The sequence below is a fragment of the Antedon mediterranea genome, chromosome 2, assembly GCF_964355755.1.
Source record: "Antedon mediterranea chromosome 2, ecAntMedi1.1, whole genome shotgun sequence".
In the NCBI taxonomy this organism is placed as follows: domain Eukaryota; kingdom Metazoa; phylum Echinodermata; class Crinoidea; order Comatulida; family Antedonidae; genus Antedon; species Antedon mediterranea.
In genome coordinates this window covers 7,650,296-7,672,521 of record NC_092671.1, presented here as the reverse complement: position 1 = coordinate 7,672,521, position 22,226 = coordinate 7,650,296, and the positions used below count along the sequence as shown (strand labels likewise).

Genomic DNA, 22,226 nt, shown 5'->3' with positions numbered 1-22,226 from the left:
GAAAAATGAAACTACTTATACTGTACTACTATTATTTCATAATTCCAACCTCATGATTACTTGGCTCTATTTAAGATGTGTGCTTTATTGTTCCATTTTATTTGCTACATAACGATTTTCAAAATACATTAATAGAAGATTGTTCATTTTCTGTTAACATTAGTATTATTTGTGGTTTTGTCTACATTTTTCTTTTATTAATTAACTCATAATATATAACACATTCATAACATACTTTTCACAATAATTCATATTGCTTCGTAAACTTTTAAATTTTACACTCATTATAGGATTGTCACCATGTATAATAAGTGGCCACGCCCAATTTGTAGCATACACACGCCTAATTATAGTGTTCATTATCAAATATTTATATTTGAATTAGATTTAACTTGACAGTAAATCAGTTAAATGAATGTGTATTTTTCAAATTGACTCAAAATCGATGTCAGAATACTCTAGCTCAGATTCAAATGCTTGAATTAAAATAGATTGGAAAATTACAAAGCGTACGCTATAGTTGTGTATTAACAAAATATCAGTATCTTTTGTTTGGTTATTAAGCTTTTTTCTGCTCTTTGTCTTCCGAGCTTCCGTCAAGATGTAATCATAGGTTTAGTCACAATACGCCTTAATACTGTTATGCTTTTTAATTATAATTTCATAATGTAGTATTTGAATCCACATCATAGAATAGTTTTTTGTTAAATGCTGTAGCAGATATTGCCATATTTAAACTGTAATAAGTTGAGTTATTTTTAGATATATGAAATTTAACAGAAGGCTTTGAAATAAATCAATAGTGTGTAGACAATGTAAATGAAATTTTATTTAAATAGGCTATAAAAGAAGTGGTGTTAATGTGACACTTGGTGGATTGATACTGTAGTCATTGGCTTGCTTCAAAATTCTAGAAATGTTAGAGGCCTACTTATGCCTAGTCCTTTAAAAATGACAGGTGTGCTTTAAATGGTACTCAACGCATTCAGAGTTGTACTGTTTGTCATATCTTGGTGTGTAGAAGTTTACCTCAATCGCCTTTTCTCTGTGTGTATTAGGTGTGTGTGTTCGCACTATGCCTTAAGACAGAAGGCCTGTCTACTGTGTTATCTTAGATAGCACAATATATGTACTAATACAATATTGTGTTATTTAATATATAAAAGTTAAAATCTTACGTCACTTTTAACATGCTTATACAGTACAATAAAGATTTCACCATCATTATTTGACAATAGCTGATTAGTACCCTTTTTGATTGTGTTCTGCTATTAATTATCATTAGTTACTGAAATGATGTAGATATTGTTTAGTTTTTAATAATAGTCAGTCTGTATTTGTTTATGTTTTCTGCTATTATTCAGAGGGTTGGAAAGGTTGAAATATACAACTACAACCTTTTTTAAAATGCTCATTTAAAATAAATTGCTGTTTGTTCATTATACTTGTTTTGGGTCCAGCATCCACAATTCAAAAAAGTGAATTAAGAAGATCAAATTGATTAAAAATCTAAACTGCCTTCTGATATACTGATCTGGGATAATGAGAAAAAGCCACCTAACTGAGATTCAAACTTGAAAACTTGTGAAATTTGAAATGTAAAATTAGTCATTATTAATATTATGTTTATGATTGATACTTTATTTTCTTTTTATTATTATTATTTTCGTTTTTTACTGTCTAAGTTCTTATTTTCTTTTGTTGCTTTCCTTTTTGGATGGTATGTTGGTTAATTTTCTTCAATCTCTAATATATTTAATCTAAAATATTTAATAATTAAATTGATTTCAAATCCAATTATTCTTTTGTTCAACTTAAATACAATACAAACCTTCATTGAGTTTTTAATTGAAATATATATATAAATATATATAAATATATATATCCTAATTCTCTGGTTCTTTTGTGTGGTATTAAACAAAATGTGCACACGTAACCGAAACTAACCATAAAAGAACTACACTCTGCAGCAATGGCATATGTATTTATGAATTATTTAACAGTAACAAACCTGTATATAACGTTTGGAGTGGTAGAGGAAGCCTGATGGGTACCAAGCATTATAGTTAAGGCCAACATTCAGTACCACGTTTTTTTAATGCTTATGGTATTAATATTTGTCCACAGATGAGTTAGATTTGACCAGAAATCCAAATGATTACCATTATTTGAATCAGAGTGGAACGCAACAAATAGACAACATCAATGACAAAGAGCAGTTAGCAGTCACACAGGTTAGAAAGTAACCCTTCCATCTGGACAGAATAATACCAGTTGATATTCAGGTGCCCTTACGTGTGTAAGAAACATTGTTGGTGTACTCGCTACTTCCTTGGCCCCTAGCCCTCAACGTCAGATCGGTGGTCTAGGTATGAACCCCAGGCTAGTGACCTGGAGGTTGTTGGTTTGAGTCCCACACAAGAATTATTTATAATTTGTTTGCAAGTGTTATCAACTTAAATTCTAATAAAGTATACAGTCAATTTGTAATATAGTTAAATACTTCTACAGTAGGTCTGCATATTTTTATAAGACTGTCTGGTACACATTAGAACACTGATTCATCAAACATATATAGCTATACATGATTTCTCCAATGTGAACCATCAAATTTATTTCAAATATTACAATACAGTGTATATGTAATATAGTAAAATACTTCTATTTCTAGTTCTGCATCTTTTGTTAAAGACTGTCTAGTACACATTATGAACACTGATGAATGAAACATCTCCAATGTCAATAGTACCCTTAAATGCACAAATTGCTAACTGTTTTGTATATAATTTATCTACAGAAAGCAATGCAAGTTCTTGGTTTTACAGATGAGGAAATTCTTTCAGTTTATAAACTTTTAGGTAGTATATTGAAGCTTGGTAATGTTGAATTTAACAGCTTCAATACAATGAATGGAACAGATGGAGTCAAAATTCAACGAGAAAATGGTAAGTTACAATTTTTTAATGTAGCTATATCAATTCTGAATGTCCTTTACTGCCTTCAGTGAGATAACTGGTTAAAGGTGACAATAACAAAAATGGTATAAAGGTTCTGCAAGATGATTTCAGAATATATAACCAAGGAAATCTATCAACAAGCTGCTGAGCTCCGGAGATCAAAGGGTTTATCTGTTGCTATAACACGATCAGTTCCACACCCCTTAACAGGCACTGTGTGTCACATAGAATATGTACATAGTACCGTACTGGTGGTATTTTACAACAGACATAAGATCAAATGACTGTTAAGAGTTCCTATCTTGGCAAGGCGAGCTCAGTGTTCTGTTGTTAGGTTGCCTTGATGTAACACTGCAGTGGTAATGAATATGATCATGATTATAGGTTTAAAGTTGATTTTGGAGTTGAATTTGATTTATAAAACTAGAATTCTATATTATGGAAAGTATAAGAAATACATCATGTACTACATATGATTGTCATTTGGTTTTCATTTGCATGTATCTCATTTTTATACTGAATTGTAATTGATGTCTTTTAGAACTTTTAGATGTTTGTGATCAGCTGGAATGCTCGCAACAGGACATGATTCATGCATTAACTAAACGGACTATCGGACAGAAGGGTGAGAAGGTTACAACAACGTTAACGCCATCGCAAGCATCGTATGCCCGTGATGCCCTCTGTAAGGCTATCTACGACCGACTCTTTACTTGGGCCATCAAAACGATCAACAGCAGTATACGGGTATGTATAAACTAGCGTTTGTTGTATAAAACAATGTCTCTGTGGTTTTCAAATCATTGAAAGTAATGTATGAAGCTTAGCCTGTCAATTACACAATACTGGTTCAAATCCTGCTGGAGACATTTTTTCATGCAACAAAATGTATGAACTATACTTATAATATTAAAATTGGGAATAATTTTTTCTTTTATATATAGTGATAAATTATTTATGTACATTTTAAAGATGTATTACCTCTTGAAAATTGCAAAAATAAAGTCATAAAAATTAAATTGAGCTTACTTTGACCATGAGGCTTTGAGTTGCATTGTTTTTTGTCATTTTCATTGAGAAAAAATACATCTTTATATTTAATAGGCTATTGGGAGTATAATGGATTAGTATGGTTTTTTAAAACTTTCAATGTTTTTTACATTCAATTGGAAATTCTCTGTTTTGCCAAAAATAAATGAAAAAGTTATTTAAATAAATTTTTAAAAAAGGAATATTAAAATATGGTTGTTTAACATTTTACTTAATTTCTTAATTGCGGATTTCTTTTTATGGTTTTTATTGTTTTTATGTTTTAATTCTTTTCATGCTGGATTTTCTTGGCTACAAAATAGGAGGTGAGAGTTTGCATAGCACAATGTTGTGTTAATATTTTACTTGTGTATATTTTTGTGTGTCTGTATATCATTTTTAGATGTTTCCAAATAACTAATTCTTTCTTTATGTAGTAATTATCTATCATCCTAACATATATTGTTGATACTAATATTATCAAACAGATTAGTTTTAGCTTATTTAGTAGATGGCAAATTTCTTGTTTGTAAAAGCTAATGTTAATTTTATTACATTTATGTATTGACAACAACAATTTTTACTGTTCAACCTAACAACTACAACACAACCTCAATTTGAGTACTCCAGTTGGAAATACAAGCATAGCAGAGCTTATGAAATTGTTGAAGATTTCATTACAACCCTTGTTTGTACTTGAGTGCTGTTGCCATATATGTCCATTATAAAAATACTGGTACATATTATTATACCTAAACAAAGAATAAATGTTTATGAGTTATATAAACGTCATAATTTTCAGACGACAATAATAATCAAATTGTAAAATAAAATTTGTAAGACTTTATAGCTTTTAAAATAAGAAATTTGTGATTTACTAAATAATTGTTATTCATTTCTTAAGCTCTGTCTACACTATCAAACAAGTTTGACAAAAAAGTGTGATGTACCCAAATATGGTAGTGATATGCTTAAATATGGTAGTGATATGACATCATCATGTCCATATATGGGCACATCACATTTTTTTGTCACATAAATTTTGATAGTGTAGACAGAGCTTTAAAGAATTACTGGTGGATTATTATTAACATACTGTACATACTGTATATATTTCCCATTTCGTCTTCCCTTTCTCATCTTGTGTCCCAATTGAAATCTGTTGAGTTCATTTGTAGATTTTTCAATACCTGTTTAAAATGCCCATTTTCCTTTATAAATTTTAGTCTATACTTTTAAAGATATGTAATTTCATCTACATACTACCAATCGTATGTGCCGATCATCTTACAGTCATTGAAAGTGTCATTATCGTTCGTTATACTAACCAGTCTTGAACTTACTCAGTTTTTATTTGTTTATCTAGTCTGTACTATATCTTATAAGTTTTTAACTTGTTTAATTATATTTTCTGTATCGTTTATTGTGTTTCAAGCAAACTTTAATATTAACCCCACTTGTTGTAACCTTGTAAAGAATCAAGTTTAGTAGTAATCATTGATTAATTTATTTATTTTAAACACAGGAATCCAAAGACAATGCAAAAAATAAGGTACCGGTATTACAAAAATACTCTAATTTGGTACTCTAATCTGGTGCTTTAATATTATACAAACAAATATATATAATATATATAACAACCCATTATTATAAAACAATTTGTAATGAAAATACTAGTATTTTTAGTTGTATTGTAATAAACATAGTAATTATATATTATATATAACAGTATATATAACAATAGAAGTTTCCAGTATATCAACTTGGCGGTTTAGAATTTCTCTATGCCTATTAACGTATAACAATAACAACATTAATAATAATTAAGAGAATTTGAGAATAAATAGGTTAGAACTAATACCGAATGACATATGATGCATAATTAACCAATCAAATTGCAAGGATACACTCAGGTGTGTTATAATACATAATGATAGTTCAATATTATATTGCTTTGGTAAAATAAAACATATTAATATTTGGGATGTATAATAATATATAAAAAAATAATAAATATATATAATTCTATGAATATAATATATAAGGTTATATAATTAAAATCTTTACAGCAAAACATTTGAAAAAGTTATGTAACTATGGAAACATATTGTATGCACGTATATATTAAATGGTGGAAGAATCTAATAATAATTTATTTACTTATATTTTATTAAATAGATAAGATATATCTACTATTTAATATGTTATGGTGTTTGCTTCTTACACTATAAATTAATTTTATTACAATTTGGTAAAAAATTTTTATTTTACAAGGATTTAGTCTGATAAACAGATATCATAATATAAATAGTTAAATACAAATGCATGATTGGTTTAAGATACATACATTATTATTTTAGAATTTTACCCTTACGTAAATTTACATATATATATTCTACTGTATTAGGTATCATACATTTATCATTTTTGATATAAATGTTGCGGTACCCAAATATATTAGTTCTGAAAAGAACTGTTGAGAGAGAAACTCAACAGTTCTTTTCAGAACTAATATACGTGGTGTAGAAAATTTCTATCAACATTTGATTTCGCCATGCAAACCTTCAAACAATATTTATCATTATTGTAATACTTTTCCTTATATATCTTTTTACCTGTCAGTCTTATACAAGAAAGAAGGTATACACACATACATAAATATATATTCACAACAATGACCTTTCACCTTGTTTAACTATGGGTTATTTCACCTTTGACCTACTGTATCCCCCCAAAATCACACTTAAATGCATGTATTGTAGATGCCTGAAGTCCATCACATTATCACCATCAACCATGTACTTTTAGTTATTGTTCCAAGGTCCGAAGCTCTGTATACACTATCAAACTAGTTTGGGAAAAAAAAGTGTGATATGCCCAAATATGGTCGTGATATGGCCAATGGTAGTGATATAACATGATGTGGGGACATAGCTTAAGCAAGTCCCTTAATCTATGTTCGAAAAAGGATTCTATATTGCCATAATTGGCCATCAATTATAGAATTATTTTGTAATCATTAATGAAGAACCACATTTGCAATTTTTAAAAATGATTATTTCCTGGTTGTGAACACTTACCTTTATTCTTTGGTAGCACGCTTGGCTTTTTTTTTTCACTTATGTCAACCAAGGCTAGCTAAGTCTAGTCAAAGTCTTATTGCATGCTAGTAATTGTGTTGGCATGTGATAGAGATTTTAGGATTCAAAAGGATTTGAACCTAAATCTCTCATGTAACTTGTAAGCACTATAGACACCAAACCAAAAATTCCCACACATATATAGCAGTTTCTTTTTCTGTCCATTCAATGAATTTTGCGATTTCAATTTTGAAACAAACCAACCAGTTATATCCATCATATGTATGACTTGTTTAAAGTTGAATGTTTTGCACTACTCATAATTTGACTGAATGTACAGTGCATTGAGAACAATTTGTGTGGGGAAAAAAGTATCTCTTTCCGAATTTCCTTTGTTTCCAATTAATTATGAGGAGGACGATAATGAATATCTTTACCTTTACAAAAGATATGTATAAAATAATAATAGTATTTTAAATATTTTCATCTTCTTTCATCAGGTTCGTGATGGTTCAGGAAGGAAAGTCATGGGTGTTCTGGACATCTATGGATTTGAAATATTTGAGGTTAGTTTTGTTGCATGTTCAGTTAGCTCCTCCATGTTCTGCAAACACTTTTACTTACATTGGTCACCAACCTATGTTATACAGTAGAACACCATGGTAAAATATTATTCTGGGTTTTAAGTGTAGTGGGCAAATTGCTAATTTGTATGGTTTTAGTTTTTCATCTTGGATGCATCTCTTATGAATTAACATAAACAACTGTTTTTCTTTAGGGAAACGGCTTTGAACAGTTCATAATCAATTATTGCAATGAGAAGCTTCAACAAATCTTCATTGAGTTGACGCTAAAGGAGGAACAAGAAGAGTACATTGTGGAAGGCATTGAATGGACCAACATTGAATTCTTTAATAACATTGCAATATGTGATCTAATTGAAAAGGTAACCTTAAACATTATATACATATTTCACTTTTAAGCAAATCAATGGCATAAAGTCCTATTTTAATGATGTGAGGCAATCCGAGTATAAAAAATCTTGATTTAGAATAGATTGTAATTTTTCATTTTAAATGAAAAATAATTTATATTATACATTATTTTTACTGCAGAGTAATGTAGGAATCCTGTCCATGCTGGATGAGGAGTGCCTGCGCCCTGGTGATGTCTCAGACAGCACATTCTTAAACAAGATGAATACCACAAAGTCAATCATAAAACATCCTCATTACGAGAGTAGGTCAAAGTGCAAATCAGACAAGACCATCGACCATGAGTCTTTCAGACTAAAGCATTATGCAGGAAATGTAAGTTCTCACAGGAGATGTTTTTATTTTGAGAATTTTTCTAGGTAAAAATGTTGGTAAAACCTACCAACACTCTCAGGTCACATTCTCAAGTGCTGTTTAATTGACGAAACAGCGACTTTTTAATGTAAACAGCAACAGTGCAACCAGTCATTTTTGACTGGGATTGATCAGCCCTTCTCTGCCTTAATATTGCCTTTTTTTTTATTCATTATCGTTATCATCAAAATATAAAGAAACATCAGAAAAGAAAAACAGATTGATAAAGAGATAAAAAGGAAACACATACAAACTCGATGATGGTAGCTTGAGCCTGATGGTAGTCTACCCTTAAAATTATAAGATATTGAAATACAAAAGTCAACATACTGATGTCTGTAAAGCTCTGTCTACACTATCAAACTGTATATGATAACAAAATGTAATGTGCCCATATATGGACATGATGATGTCATACCACTACCATATTTGGGAATACCGCTACCATATTTGGACACATCACACTTTTTTTGTCAAACTAGTTTGAAAAGAATAATTCTCAAACATTTATTTGAAAACCAGATGAATTATTTCAAGATGTATTTATTGCTGCAATATTGTAATTGTTTTATTATGATTTTAGCAAAATAACTTTGTTATATATAATTCCTGAATATACTTTGTTTTTTTCAGGTAAACTATTGTGTAAATGGTTTCATTGATAAGAACAACGATCTGTTATTCCGTGATCTATCTCAATTAATGTACAAGTGTGACCATCTATTACTCAAGACTCTCTTTCCAGAAGGCAACCCCAAACATAATTCACAGAAACGACCACCAACGACTGCGTTCCAATTTAAGGTGAGATTACTTACTCTGGAAGTGTCAGCTTTTCCATCTCTTGATCGCCTGCTTTCCATGTTTAATTTCAAGTTTAACATTTGTATTCTTCTACGTATGTATTTTCATTCATATTTTATGCTATATTGTTCTGTTCTTGGAAAGCAATAAATCTTACTTACTTGATCACATGGTTTTAAAATAGGTTTCATTAGTCTATTTTAACCCTGCACATGTGTATAATGTATTTTTTTTATATTTATATTGATAAACATTCTCCATACGCAGTCAAAACAAGTTTACACACACTAGGTTGATGACACAAATGCGTCCCAGTGTGAAAGGCTATTAAATACATCATGAAAACCTTGGCCAATGTAGTAACTTTTATTTACCTCTTCTTGTTTTTGTATTGTATTACTGTTTCTTATTGTTTATTATTCTTTTATTATTTGTCTTACCATTATTGAATAAATGTTATATTGAATTGATTTTATACATATTGCAGATTTTAGTTATCATAGTTTTATTATTTATCATTTATTTATATTTGTATTCAGTCTTCTATAGCACAGTTAATGAAGAATCTAGTATGTAAGGATCCTAATTACATCCGATGTATCAAGGTGAGTAGTGGATTTGAATTAATACCCAGTGAACTCAATATATACAGTATTGAACCTCACTGTGTGGACACCTTCTATATGACGGATGGTCATTGCTCTTCATCTGTTTGAACCTCTCGTACACACAAATACAATTAGACCCCATTTACACTTCATCGACGATTTCTTAGCCGGCCCGAAGTCGGCCCGACGCCGGCTTTCTTTTTAGCCTGCAATGTGTTTACACTTACCCAAAAAGCCGGCCTCGGGCCCCTACTATTGTGTTTACACTTGCTCTCGCGGAAGAGTGCTCGATGATACGATTTCGCTACATTCACGTCATATCCGCTTATGTGCGTCTTAAAAAGTTAAAAAGTTGTCGATCTACACTAGGCCTAGGCCTATCAACTTTATCAAAAAAGAATCAAATAACGGTATTTAATATGGATCAAAACAATTGTATTATTGCTTTACTACTTAATGTTTGCGTCTCGTTTTCTAAAGAATAGTAGTAGATAATACGCCTTTTTTACGAAACGGAAGACATCTTCGATCGATGAAAACACAAACAATGCCGTTCAACGAAGCGCAACTAACAGAAATAACATAGCGTTTTCAGCCTATTTTCGGAGGACAAGTTACTTAAAAATTCGTAACTCCTCAACGGACAGTCGTATGGACAAAATTTGTACTGTAAAATGTTCTTTAAAGATTAGCCTATATAACTGTGTGATTAAAAAAAAATTAAAATTGTTTTTTTCACTTCTTAAGTCCATCGAAAAAAACACCACAGTTTATAAGCATAGACGCCGCATGGTGTCCTGAAATCCCATGAAAACGCTATGTTATTTCTGTTGGTTACGCTTCGTTGCACGGCATTGTTTGTCATAGATCGAAGATGTCTTCGTTTCGTGAAAAAGGCGTATACTATCTTCACCAATTTAATTTCAATGAAGAATTTCCGATTCATCAGCAATAATTTTCGTAAACTTAAAGCTATAGTTGACCTAGAACGTTCATTTTATTACCGAGAGTGTTTACACTATACGAAGTGCCGGCCCGAAGCCCGCAATTGCCAGCCCGAAGCCTACTCTAGACTAGGCTCAAACTTGAGCCGGCTCGAGGCCGGCTCGGTTGTTCCCAGAGTGTTTACACTTGTGCACTTTTGGCTCAGAGCCGGCCTCGAGCCGGCTTCGGGCTCGCTAAAAGCTGAAGTGTAAATGGGGTCTTATTTATATACCAGATACAGAAAAATACAGAAAATCATATTGATGTTATTTTTATCTTATATTATTAACATATTTTAAAAACAATTTAATTAAATATAATGGCTAAAAAATAAAGAGGCCCTAGAATATTGCAAAATATTGATCATAGGTGTACTATTATGTTTGGTCCTTATGTATACAAGCAATTCAACATCATTACATTTGGACTCGTAATCCATAAGTATCAACTGATAGATCTACCAAGGAACTTAAGTAACATGTAAATACATACCCAACCAGTTGTGATAGCTTTCATAACTACCCCGTTTCAATATGTGTTTGTTGCTGAAAGTATAAAGCTGATTGGTTTGTAAATATTTGTTCTTTTTTTAAATATTACATTGCAATTAATAAATTTATTTTTTTTCAACAGCCAAATGATGACAAAGCACCAAATGATTTTAATGAGGCACTAGTAAGACACCAAGTCCGATATTTAGGGTAATTATATTTTTAATGTACACTATTGTAATCTATAAAAATAATTATAATATTAAATCAAAAGCCATATGCAACTATGTACAGAGGAAAGTAAAATAGATGTGCGCTTTAAGTGGTTAAGTTTATTAACAACCAAACACAAACATCTCTCCAAATTAAAGAAGGTCTCGCAACCTAGTAACCATTGGACAATATCTTTCTACTTATAGTTTAATGGAGAATGTACGAGTAAGGAGGGCAGGCTATGCATTCAGACAATCGTATGAGCTGTGTCTCTCACGATACAAGATGCTTTGTCCAAAGACTTGGCCGAATTGGAATGGCCCGGCCAGAGAAGGAATGGTCCAACTCTTCAAACATCTTGGATACAAGAAGGAGGAGTATGCCTTTGGAAGAACTAAAATTTTCATTAGGAATCCAAGAACAGTAAGTTGTTTATTTATTGCCTTTTTTCTACAATTTTAAATAAACATGTTGTCATTACTATAATGATTTAATATGGTATATAGTAAGTACAGTAAGCGAATAATAATATACATTTCAAACATGTGGAATACAATTTATTATAACAATTAATAATCTGTCTGTCTTACAGCTCTTTGACTTAGAAAAACGACGCCACCATCGCATGCACTACCTCGCCACACTAATACAGAAGATTTACAAAGGACATCGAGATTGTAAGAAATACCAAAAGATGCGAGCGAGTGTGACGCAAATCGCAGCACACTACAAAGGCTACAAAGCCAAATCAAAGTACCTCAAAATGCGAATGTCATGTATCTTGATAACGTCTCTATGGCGTGGATACCTTGCACGGAAAGAGTACAAACGTTTGCGTTACGAGGCAAAGTGTATCTGGGCTGTTGGCATTATCAAGAAGTTTTTCATTGGTTGGCGAGTGAGTACATTTTTATGTCAGAATGGTAACATTTTTGCACACAAAATTAAGTATTTATTTACTTCTGTAATGTGTGCGCTGCACTGCTGCAAATTTCGAGCACAAACTTCTCGAATAGACCACTCAATCTTTTAATTCATGAACAAATTCTCACCATTAAATCTCCTAATCGTTCATTATTTGTAGATTATTTTTCATGTTTTAATTCAACATAGGTACGAAGAGAATACAGAAAGTTATTCAGTGCCAATGCAGCTCCAAAGATTGTTGCCTTTATGCGGCGATATGTGGTATGTATAAAGATAAACCTTGTCTTTCCAGTACACCAATGCCAATTGTCTTTTTCCAGTCTTATATACTTCTCTATTTAGTGCCTCTTCCTTTAGATCAGAAAATGTTTACAATATTAATGATTTATATGTACATTTTTTATAAATAGATTTCAAAGTATTTGTTGAAATTAAAAACCCAGTTACCGTCCATGTCGCCAACAGACAAGAACTGGCCACCATGTTCACCTATTCACAAGTCAGCGCATTTAAAGCTGAAAGATGTATTCAGACGATGGAGGGTATGAATTCTTGTGCTTATTGTATTTCAGCCAATGACTTAATAGATTTAACATAATTAAGTTACAGTTTTTGTGTAGGTTCAAATAAACATTTATGCAATGACTGTTTATAAATATTATTATGTAGTGCTAGGACATATGGTTGATAGAACATACATACAATTACCCACTTTTAATGAATATAATGTAAAGTAATACTGTACTGTATATTTCAATCTTTTGTTGCTATATAGGCAACCGTATACAGAAGCCAAGTTGATGAGCAAAAAAGAGAAATTCTTGGGACAAAGGTCACTGCAAGTGACCTATTTAAAGAGAAGAAATCAAGTTATCCAGCCTCGTAAGTTATTTTGAATTTATTATAAAACATAAAAAGTGAATTGAAAGGAGTGACGATTGAAATTGATGATGGATTGATAATATAATGAGACATTAGATATTTGGATTAGTGAATTTATTGCGACTCTTTGGTTTAACTTTATTTACATACAGAAATCACAGCCAATTCCTATCAAATTAATAGATAGACACCTATCCATTATATTTTATTTTCTAACTCTTGTAGAATATCTGTGCAATTCCGTGGCGACTATGTGCGGTTACGAAACAACACCAAATATAGCAAAATAGCCGTGCAAACTGAAGATCAAAAGATTCACTTTGCTGATGTCGTTGATAAGGTTAACAGAAACAATGGCAAGGTAATAGGCACACTATTATCCAAAACCCAAACACAGGACGTCAACACTACTGTTCTGTTTAGGTGTAAATTCAAAAATTAAATTCACCAGTGCTGAACACCTGAAAATTCTGGAACGTACCAAAGACACACCGGAGATACAATGTGCAATATACGGACACTGGTGTGTTTATGGTCAGAAGGCTACCCTCTTCTGAACCAGAGATACAATGTGCAATGTACCGACACTGGTGTTTTTATGGTCAGAAGCCACCTTCAACCAAAAATTCTTTTATTATATTATGTTTATCATTCATAGTGACATATAGGGCAGTAGTTAAGCTATTTTGTTATTGTTAAATTGCAGTGGTTCAGGATTGATGTGAATAGGATCTCTGCAGCGTTCTAGTCAATGTAGTACTAGTTCTCTAGAGACACGCTGTTTCTCCAGAGTTTAAGCGTGGTTCCCACTAGCGACGCAACACAAGGACGTAACGCAACGCAAGTGAATTGACCAATCACAAGCGATGGTTTATTCGCTTGTGATTGCTAACTGTCAATAACTTCGCTTGTAATTGGTTGCGTTAAGTTCTAGTGGGAACCAAGCTTTATTCATGATGTTTAATGTGAACGGGATATATATAGGTTTTTTTAGAAAAATGCATTGTTGAAATATTTCATTTGTTAAATCGTTTATTAACTTGTATACAAATTTATTGTTTAGACGACACACACGTTACTAGTTCTAAGTTCCAAGTCATTCCTCATAATGGATCAAAAGACGCTAGCAATCAAATATCGTATTCCACTAAATGAGATTACAAGGATCACGTGCAGTCCATACAGCGATGGCGTATTTGTTGTACATGTTACTAAAGTAAGCTATATTTTATTTGAACAAATCAAATACATTTATTATAATTAAATGTTGAAAAGACATAGTTTAGCATACAGACTGAAGCAATAAAGTGCAAATATATCGGCAAAACTATAAATAGCAATAGTTTTCTTCAAATAAATCATTTTGTGTAGTTAGGTATCGCTGACAATTTGTTGTTCAGGAATATTGGAGTTGTAATAACAAATTGACTATTATTTTACCAAATATCTTTTATTAATTAATATTAAAAACAAAAACATTTACTTTTCAGGGTGGAGAATTTACAAAGAAGGGTGACTTTGTATTCATATCCTTGAAGGTTATAGAAATTCTGACACGATTTAGTCGAGCTTTACAAATGGAGACCAGTAAACAAAATGTCGTTCAAATAGCAGATAGGTAAGTTCATTTAAAGCCTTGTTTTATTATATAAAGTATTTGATAAGAAAGGGTAGGTGGATTATTTTAGGAAAGCCATTTTAATTTATTAAGAATTTTTATTTAGTGTTAGTAAGGTTACCAATGTATGTTATCACACCTTCTGATAATCAACACAATGATTTAATATACTTTGCTGCCACAAAACATTTGATACCAATGTAAGAAAGCATTGTATTGATAAAGATCACTTAAAGAACATTGGTTTTAAGTATATATTTAAATAAAGATAAATTTGAACTTTTTAATAATAAATAATAATAATAGTTATTCATTATATCGCATATAAGAAGCTCTCAATGCACTGCACATTATTACCCTGGTCATTTTTTGGATCATACATGTATGGAAACATAGTCCTATAGTTAGGACAGCTAGGATTCAGCGCAAAGTTTATAATAATGGGTGATAGACTAAGTATATATTATAATGAATCTATATAAATAGCTGTCAGAAAAATATTAGTAATTTTATAATTTAATATTTATTGTATCATATTTTTTTTTTCAAGGTTTAATCTGGATTTTAATGGCAGTAGTATCCAAGCAACTATCTGTACCAAAAACATTCATGAAATTAATCCAGCCCCACAATGTAAAAGGAAAGGCAAGCGCTTAGATATCATGGCGTGACTTACATAAAAAATAACCAGTTAAAACCAAATAAGGTAACCAGTAAAAATCAAAGTAAGGTACGCAGTAAAAACTGATGTGTAATTCTTGGAAATGATTGTAATTTTACAAGACAAGTATAAATTGTAAAACATTAATTACATTTTGCCTGATTAAAACTTGCTTACCGTCATGACAACATTTATGTACATAATAATAATAATTATAAGTATTATATTTTTTAATGTTCTTAAAAAAATTGTTGAAACAAATGATTCTAAAAATGGAATGAAAATTAAGGACTGACTGTAGCAACTGTGTGTTGTGTTAAATTTATATTTAGTATATTTGCTGTGTAACATTAGTATATGTTGTGAAGGAGCTAGCAGAATAGAAAAGACAACAATCATATGATTCATTGATTGTTAAGCGTGGTTCCCACTAGCGACGCAACACAAGGACGTAACGCAACGCAAGTGAATTGACCAATCACAAGCGATGGCTTATTCGCTTGTGATTGCTAACTGTCTATAACTTCGCTTGTCATTGGTTAAAACGCTTGCGTTGCATTTACGTCCTTGCGTTACATTCTAGTGGGAACCAAGCTTTATATAAGATAACATTACTGTCTCATTAATTGCCTAATATCTTGACCAATAAATTCCATTGTATATAACATTATAACAGCAAAGTCAGTGGGCCAGCTAATAATGATTAGTTCAGAATGATTTACACTCTTGTTCAAAATTATTCTATTCATCTTATTGATATTATCAGAAAAATGTTTTTATTTAAATAATATATATGTATAATAATATTGACCAGATAAATTAATGGTATGTCAGTGAATAATGAATGATAAATATATTTGAAAATATGTCTTTCTGTGATTAATATTGAAATCCTGTTGGTGCTGGGGCGTAACAAAATGTTCTCTCTCTATTTTATAATATTTTTGTTAAGTTCAACAGTCGAGAGATTTTATAAATTAAATACACTGTCTACCACTACTGTAAAAATATACAAATAATGAATGGTTATGAGTTGGATGGTGAGAATATTTCATATTTTTAAATAGAGCTCACCATTCAAACAAATAGTGAACATTCATTATTTGTTTTATAACACACCCAATGTCCTAAAATATTCAATTAATCCATTTTGAATCATTTTCAAAGGCTAGGCCGGGAAGCGAGGCCATTAAAAAAGTGTGTCAACACCCTAACTTTTGAAAACTAAAAGAATCTAAAACGTTCAATCAATGCACACATGACACATGATGTGTAATTAACCAATCGAAAGACAAGATTACAAGCAGGTGTGTTATAATAGATAATATATATGTCTGACTATGAAAATCCTAGGAAAAATGAGTTGATGCCATATTATTGTTCCATGCCAGTGTTGTATTGGACATTACCAAATTTATATTTCCCCTACTCTAAAATCATTCCAATTAAACCAATACTGTACATACACAAATGAGATATTAACATCATGTTGGCATATCATTCTTTATATCGAAATTAACATTTTCTTAACTGAAGACTCTCCTTTCCAAGTTGTTTTCATTTATTTAATGTTTTTATTCTACTCCACCTTATGTAGCTCATCATCTTGCTTATGCTAGGCACTACATAATTAACTAAGATTATTTTCCCTCAAATCATAAAAAGGCCTGTAAAAAGGCTTATCTTTCTTGGATTACCTTGTTATCATGTACAGTATAACTTTTTTTTTAAATAATAATCAGGGATATGATTAACCTTCTTTCTATAAAGAATGTATGTAATTATATAGTGAATATTTATTGATTTCTTTATAGTGTTTGATAATAGAATCATATTTATTAATCAGCTCTGCCTATTTTGGATGTTTCAGTCTCAGTAAATATGTAAATAAAGGGCCCATTTTTCCCCCATTATATTTTGACATAACATAATTATAAGGAAATATATTTAGTGTAAATATAACGAAATGAGCGCATAATTGAATTATGAAAATTCCCTGTACAGGGATTTTTTCAAAAAAATGGCCAATTTTCGACCTTTTTATTTTTCGATAAAACTGGTTACTATAGCACAATTGACATGCGCAGAACCCATTATTCGCCTCTGCGCATGTTTATTATGCTATAGGAACCATTTATGTCAAAACTGGTTACTGTAGCACAATTGACATGCGCAGAACCCATTATTCGTCTCTGCGCATGTTTATTATGCAATAGTAACCATTTATGTCAAAAAATAAAAGGGTTGAAAATCGGCCATTTTTCGAAAATTTTCCTGTACTATAGTACAGGGATTTTTTCCAAAAAATGGCAAATTTTCGACCATTTTATTTTTCGATAAAACTGGTTACTATAGCACAATTAACATGCGCAGAACCCATTAGTGGACTCTGCGCATGTTTATTATGCTATAGTAACCATTTATGTCAAAACTGGTTACAATAGCACAATTGACATGTGCAGAACCCATTATTTGTCTCTGTGCATGTTTATTATGCTATAGTAACCATTTATGTCAAAACTGGTTACTGTAGCACAATTTCGAAAATTTCCCTGTACAGGGATTTTTTCCAAAAAATGGCCAATTTCCAACCTCTTTATTTTTCGATAAAACTGGTTACTATAGCACAATTAACATGCGCAGAACCCATTAGCGACTCTGCGCATGTTTATTATGCTATAGTAACCATTTATGTCAAAACTGGTTACTATAGCAGAATTGACATGCTCAGAACCCATTATTCGTCTCTGCGCATGTTTATTATGCAATAGTAACCATTTATGTCAAAACTGGTTACTATAGCACAATTGACATGCGTAGAACCCATTATTCGTCTCTGCGCATGTTTATTATGCTATAGTAACCATTTATGTCAAAACTGGTTACTGTAGCACAATTGACATGCGCACAACCCATTATTCGTCTCTGCGCATGTTTATTATGCAATAGTAACCTTTTATGTCAAAAAATAAAATGGTCGAAAATCGGCCATATTCCGAAAATTTTCCTGTACTATAGTACAGGGATTTTTTCCAAAAAATGGCAAATTTTCGACCATTTTATTTTTCGATAAAACTGGTTACTATAGCACAATTAACATGCGCAGAACCCATTAGTGGACTCTGCGCATGTTTATTATGCTATAGTAACCATTTATGTCAAAACTGGTTACTATAGCACAATTGACATGCGCAGAACCCATTATTCGTCTCTGTGCATGTGTATTATGCTATAGTAACCATTTATGTCAAAACTGGTTACTATAGCACAATTGACATGCGCAGAACCCATTATTTGTCTCTGCGCATGTTTATTATGCAATAGTAACCATTTATGTCAAAAACTGGTTACTATAGCACAATTGACATGCGCAGAACCCATTATTTGTCTCTGCGCATGTTTATTAATCAATAGTAACCATTTATGTCAAAAAATAAAAGGGTCGAAAATCGGCCATTTTTCGAAAATTTCCCAGTACTATAGTACAGGGATTTTTTCCAAAAATGGCAAATTTTCGACCTTTTTATTTTTCGATAAAACTGGTTACTATAGCACAATTAACATGCGCAGAACCCATTAGTCGCCTCTGCGCATGTTTATTATGCTATAGTAAGCATTTATGTCAAAACTGGTTACTGTAGCACAATTAACATGCGCAGAACCCATTAGTGGACTCTGCGCATGTTTATTATGTTATAGTAACCATTTATGTCAAAACTGGTTACTATAGCAGAATTGACATGCTCAGAACCCATTATTCGTCTCTGCGCATGTTTATTATGCAATAGTAACCATTTATGTCAAAACTGGTTACTATAGCACAATTGACATGCGTAGAACCCATTATTCGTCTCTGCACATGTTTATTATGCAATAGTAACCATTTATGTCAAAACTGGTTACTATAGCACAATTGACATGCGTAGAACCCATTATTCGTCTCTGCGCATGTTTATTATGCAATAGTAACCTTTTATGTCAAAAAATAAAATGGTCTAAAATCGGCCATATTCCGAAAATTTTCCTGTACTATAGTACAGGGATTTTTTCCAAAAAATGGCAAATTTTCGACCATTTTATTTTTCGATAAAACTGGTTACTATAGCACAATTAACATGCGCAGAACCCATTAGTGGACTCTGCGCATGTTTATTATGCTATAGTAACCATTTATGTCAAAACTGGTTACTATAGCACAATTAACATGCGCAGAACCCATTAGCGACTCTGCGCATGTTTATTATGCTATAATAACCATTTATGTCAAAACTGGTTACTATAGCACAATTGAAATGCGCAGAACCCAATATTCGTCTCTGCGCATGTTTATTATGCAATAGTAACCATTTATGTCAAAACTGGTTACTATAGCACAATTGATAGGCGTAGAACCGATTATTCGTCTCTGCGCATGTTTATTATGCAATAGTAACCTTTTATGTCAAAAAATAAAATGGTCGAAAATCGGCCATATTCCGAAAATTTCCCTGTACTATAGTACAGGGATTTTTCAAAAAATGGCAAATTTTCGACCTTTTTATTTTTCGATAAAACTGGTTACTATAGCACAATTGACATGCGCAGAACCCATTATTCGCCTCTGCGCATGTTTATTATGCTATAGTAACCATTTATGTCAAAACTGGTTACTGTAGCACAATTGACATGCGCAGAACCCATTATTCGTCTCTGCGCATGTTTATTATGCAATAGTAACCATTTATGTCAAAAAATAAAAGGGTTGAAAATCGGCCATTTTTCGAAAATTTTCCTGTACTATAGTACAGGGATTTTTTCCAAAAAATGGCAAATTTTCGACCATTTTATTTTTCGATAAAACTGGTTACTATAGCACAATTATCATGCGCAGAACCCATTAGTGGACTCTGCGCATGTTTATTATGCTATAGTAACCATTTATGTCAAAACTGGTTACTATAGCACAATTGACATGCGCAGAACCCATTATTCGTCTCTGCGAATGTTTATTATGCAATAGTAACCATTTATGTCAAAAAATAAAAGGGTTGAAAATCGGCCATTTTTCGAAAATTTTCCTGTACTATAGTACAGGGATTTTTTCCAAAAAATGGCAAATTTTCGACCATTTTATTTTTCGATAAAACTGGTTACTATAGCACAATTAACATGCGCAGAACCCATTAGTGGACTCTGCGCATGTTTATTATGCTATAGTAACCATTTATGTCAAAACTGGTTACTATAGCACAATTGACATGCGCAGAACCCATTATTCGTCTCTGTGCATGTGTATTATGCTATAGTAACCATTTATGTCAAAACTGGTTACTATAGCACAATTGACATGCGCAGAACCCATTATTTGTCTCTGCGCATGTTTATTATGCAATAGTAACCATTTATGTCAAAAAATAAAAGGGTCGAAAATCGGCCATTTTTCGAAAATTTCCCTGTACATGGATTTTTTCCAAAAAATGGCAAATTTTCGACCCTTTTATTTTTCGATAAAACTGGTTACTATAGCACAATTAACATGCGCAGAACCCATTAGTGGACTCTGCGCATGTTTATTATGCTATAGTAACCATTTATGTCAAAACTGGTTACTATAGCACAATTGACATGCGCAGAACCCATTATTCGTCTCTGTGCATGTGTATTATGCTATAGTAACCATTTATGTCAAAACTGGTTACTATAGCACAATTGACATGCGCAGAACCCATTATTTGTCTCTGCGCATGTTTATTATGCAATAGTAACCATTTATGTCAAAAACTGGTTACTATAGCACAATTGACATGCGCAGAACCCATTATTTGTCTCTGCGCATGTTTATTATGCAATAGTAACCATTTATGTCAAAAAATAAAAGGGTCGAAAATCGGCCATTTTTCGAAAATTTCCCAGTACTATAGTACAGAGATTTTTTCCAAAAATGGCAAATTTTCGACCTTTTTATTTTTCGATAAAACTGGTTACTATAGCACAATTAACATGCGTAGAACCCATTAGTCGCCTCTGCGCATGTTTATTATGCTATAGTAACCATTTATGTCAAAACTGGTTACTGTAGCACAATTAACATGCGCAGAACCCATTAGTGGACTCTGCGCATGTTTATTATGTTATAGTAACCATTTATGTCAAAACTGGTTACTATAGCAGAATTGACATGCTCAGAACCCATTATTCGTCTCTGCGCATGTTTATTATGCAATAGTAACCATTTATGTCAAAACTGGTTACTATAGCACAATTGACATGCGTAGAACCCATTATTCGTCTCTGCGCATGTTTATTATGCAATAATAACCTTTTATGTCAAAAAATAAAATGGTCTAAAATCGGCCATATTCCGAAAATTTTCCTGTACTATAGTACAGGGATTTTTTCCAAAAAATGGCAAATTTTCGACCATTTTATTTTTCGATAAAACTGGTTACTATAGCACAATTAACATGCGCAGAACCCATTAGTGGACTCTGCGCATGTTTATTATGCTATAGTAACCATTTATGTCAAAACTGGTTACTATAGCACAATTAACATGCGCAGAACCCATTAGCGACTCTGCGCATGTTTATTATGCTATAGTAACCATTTATGTCAAAACTGGTTACTATAGCACAATTGAAATG

General features: G+C 31.8%; 1 protein-coding gene across 3 annotated transcripts in view; it reads left to right on the top strand.

The window, feature by feature from the left end:
• The window catches only part of LOC140040254 (unconventional myosin-Ib-like), a 39,793-nt gene extending 23,322 nt beyond the window's left edge, over window positions 1-16,471 (top strand). Inside the window, exons 9-27 of one of the 3 annotated variants that reach the window (XM_072086048.1) lie at window positions 2,128-2,234; window positions 2,798-2,945; window positions 3,499-3,704; window positions 5,512-5,538; window positions 7,567-7,632; window positions 7,845-8,012; window positions 8,182-8,376; window positions 9,049-9,219; window positions 9,759-9,824; window positions 11,445-11,512; window positions 11,722-11,938; window positions 12,108-12,413; window positions 12,629-12,703; window positions 12,853-12,984; window positions 13,218-13,324; window positions 13,550-13,685; window positions 14,388-14,540; window positions 14,815-14,942; window positions 15,493-16,471. In XM_072086048.1, coding sequence (XP_071942149.1) covers window positions 2,128-2,234; window positions 2,798-2,945; window positions 3,499-3,704; window positions 5,512-5,538; window positions 7,567-7,632; window positions 7,845-8,012; window positions 8,182-8,376; window positions 9,049-9,219; window positions 9,759-9,824; window positions 11,445-11,512; window positions 11,722-11,938; window positions 12,108-12,413; window positions 12,629-12,703; window positions 12,853-12,984; window positions 13,218-13,324; window positions 13,550-13,685; window positions 14,388-14,540; window positions 14,815-14,942; window positions 15,493-15,613 — 2,597 coding nt within the window. In that variant the 3' untranslated portion in view covers window positions 15,614-16,471. Of the gene's footprint in view, window positions 1-2,127; window positions 2,235-2,797; window positions 2,946-3,498; window positions 3,706-5,509; window positions 5,539-7,566; window positions 7,633-7,844; window positions 8,013-8,181; window positions 8,377-9,048; window positions 9,220-9,758; window positions 9,825-11,444; window positions 11,513-11,721; window positions 11,939-12,107; window positions 12,414-12,628; window positions 12,704-12,852; window positions 12,985-13,217; window positions 13,325-13,549; window positions 13,686-14,387; window positions 14,541-14,814; window positions 14,943-15,492 lie in introns of all 3 variants that reach the window. The other 2 variants (XM_072086046.1, XM_072086049.1) reach the window with 2 other exon arrangements.
• Window positions 16,472-22,226: the final 5,755 nt, after the last annotated feature.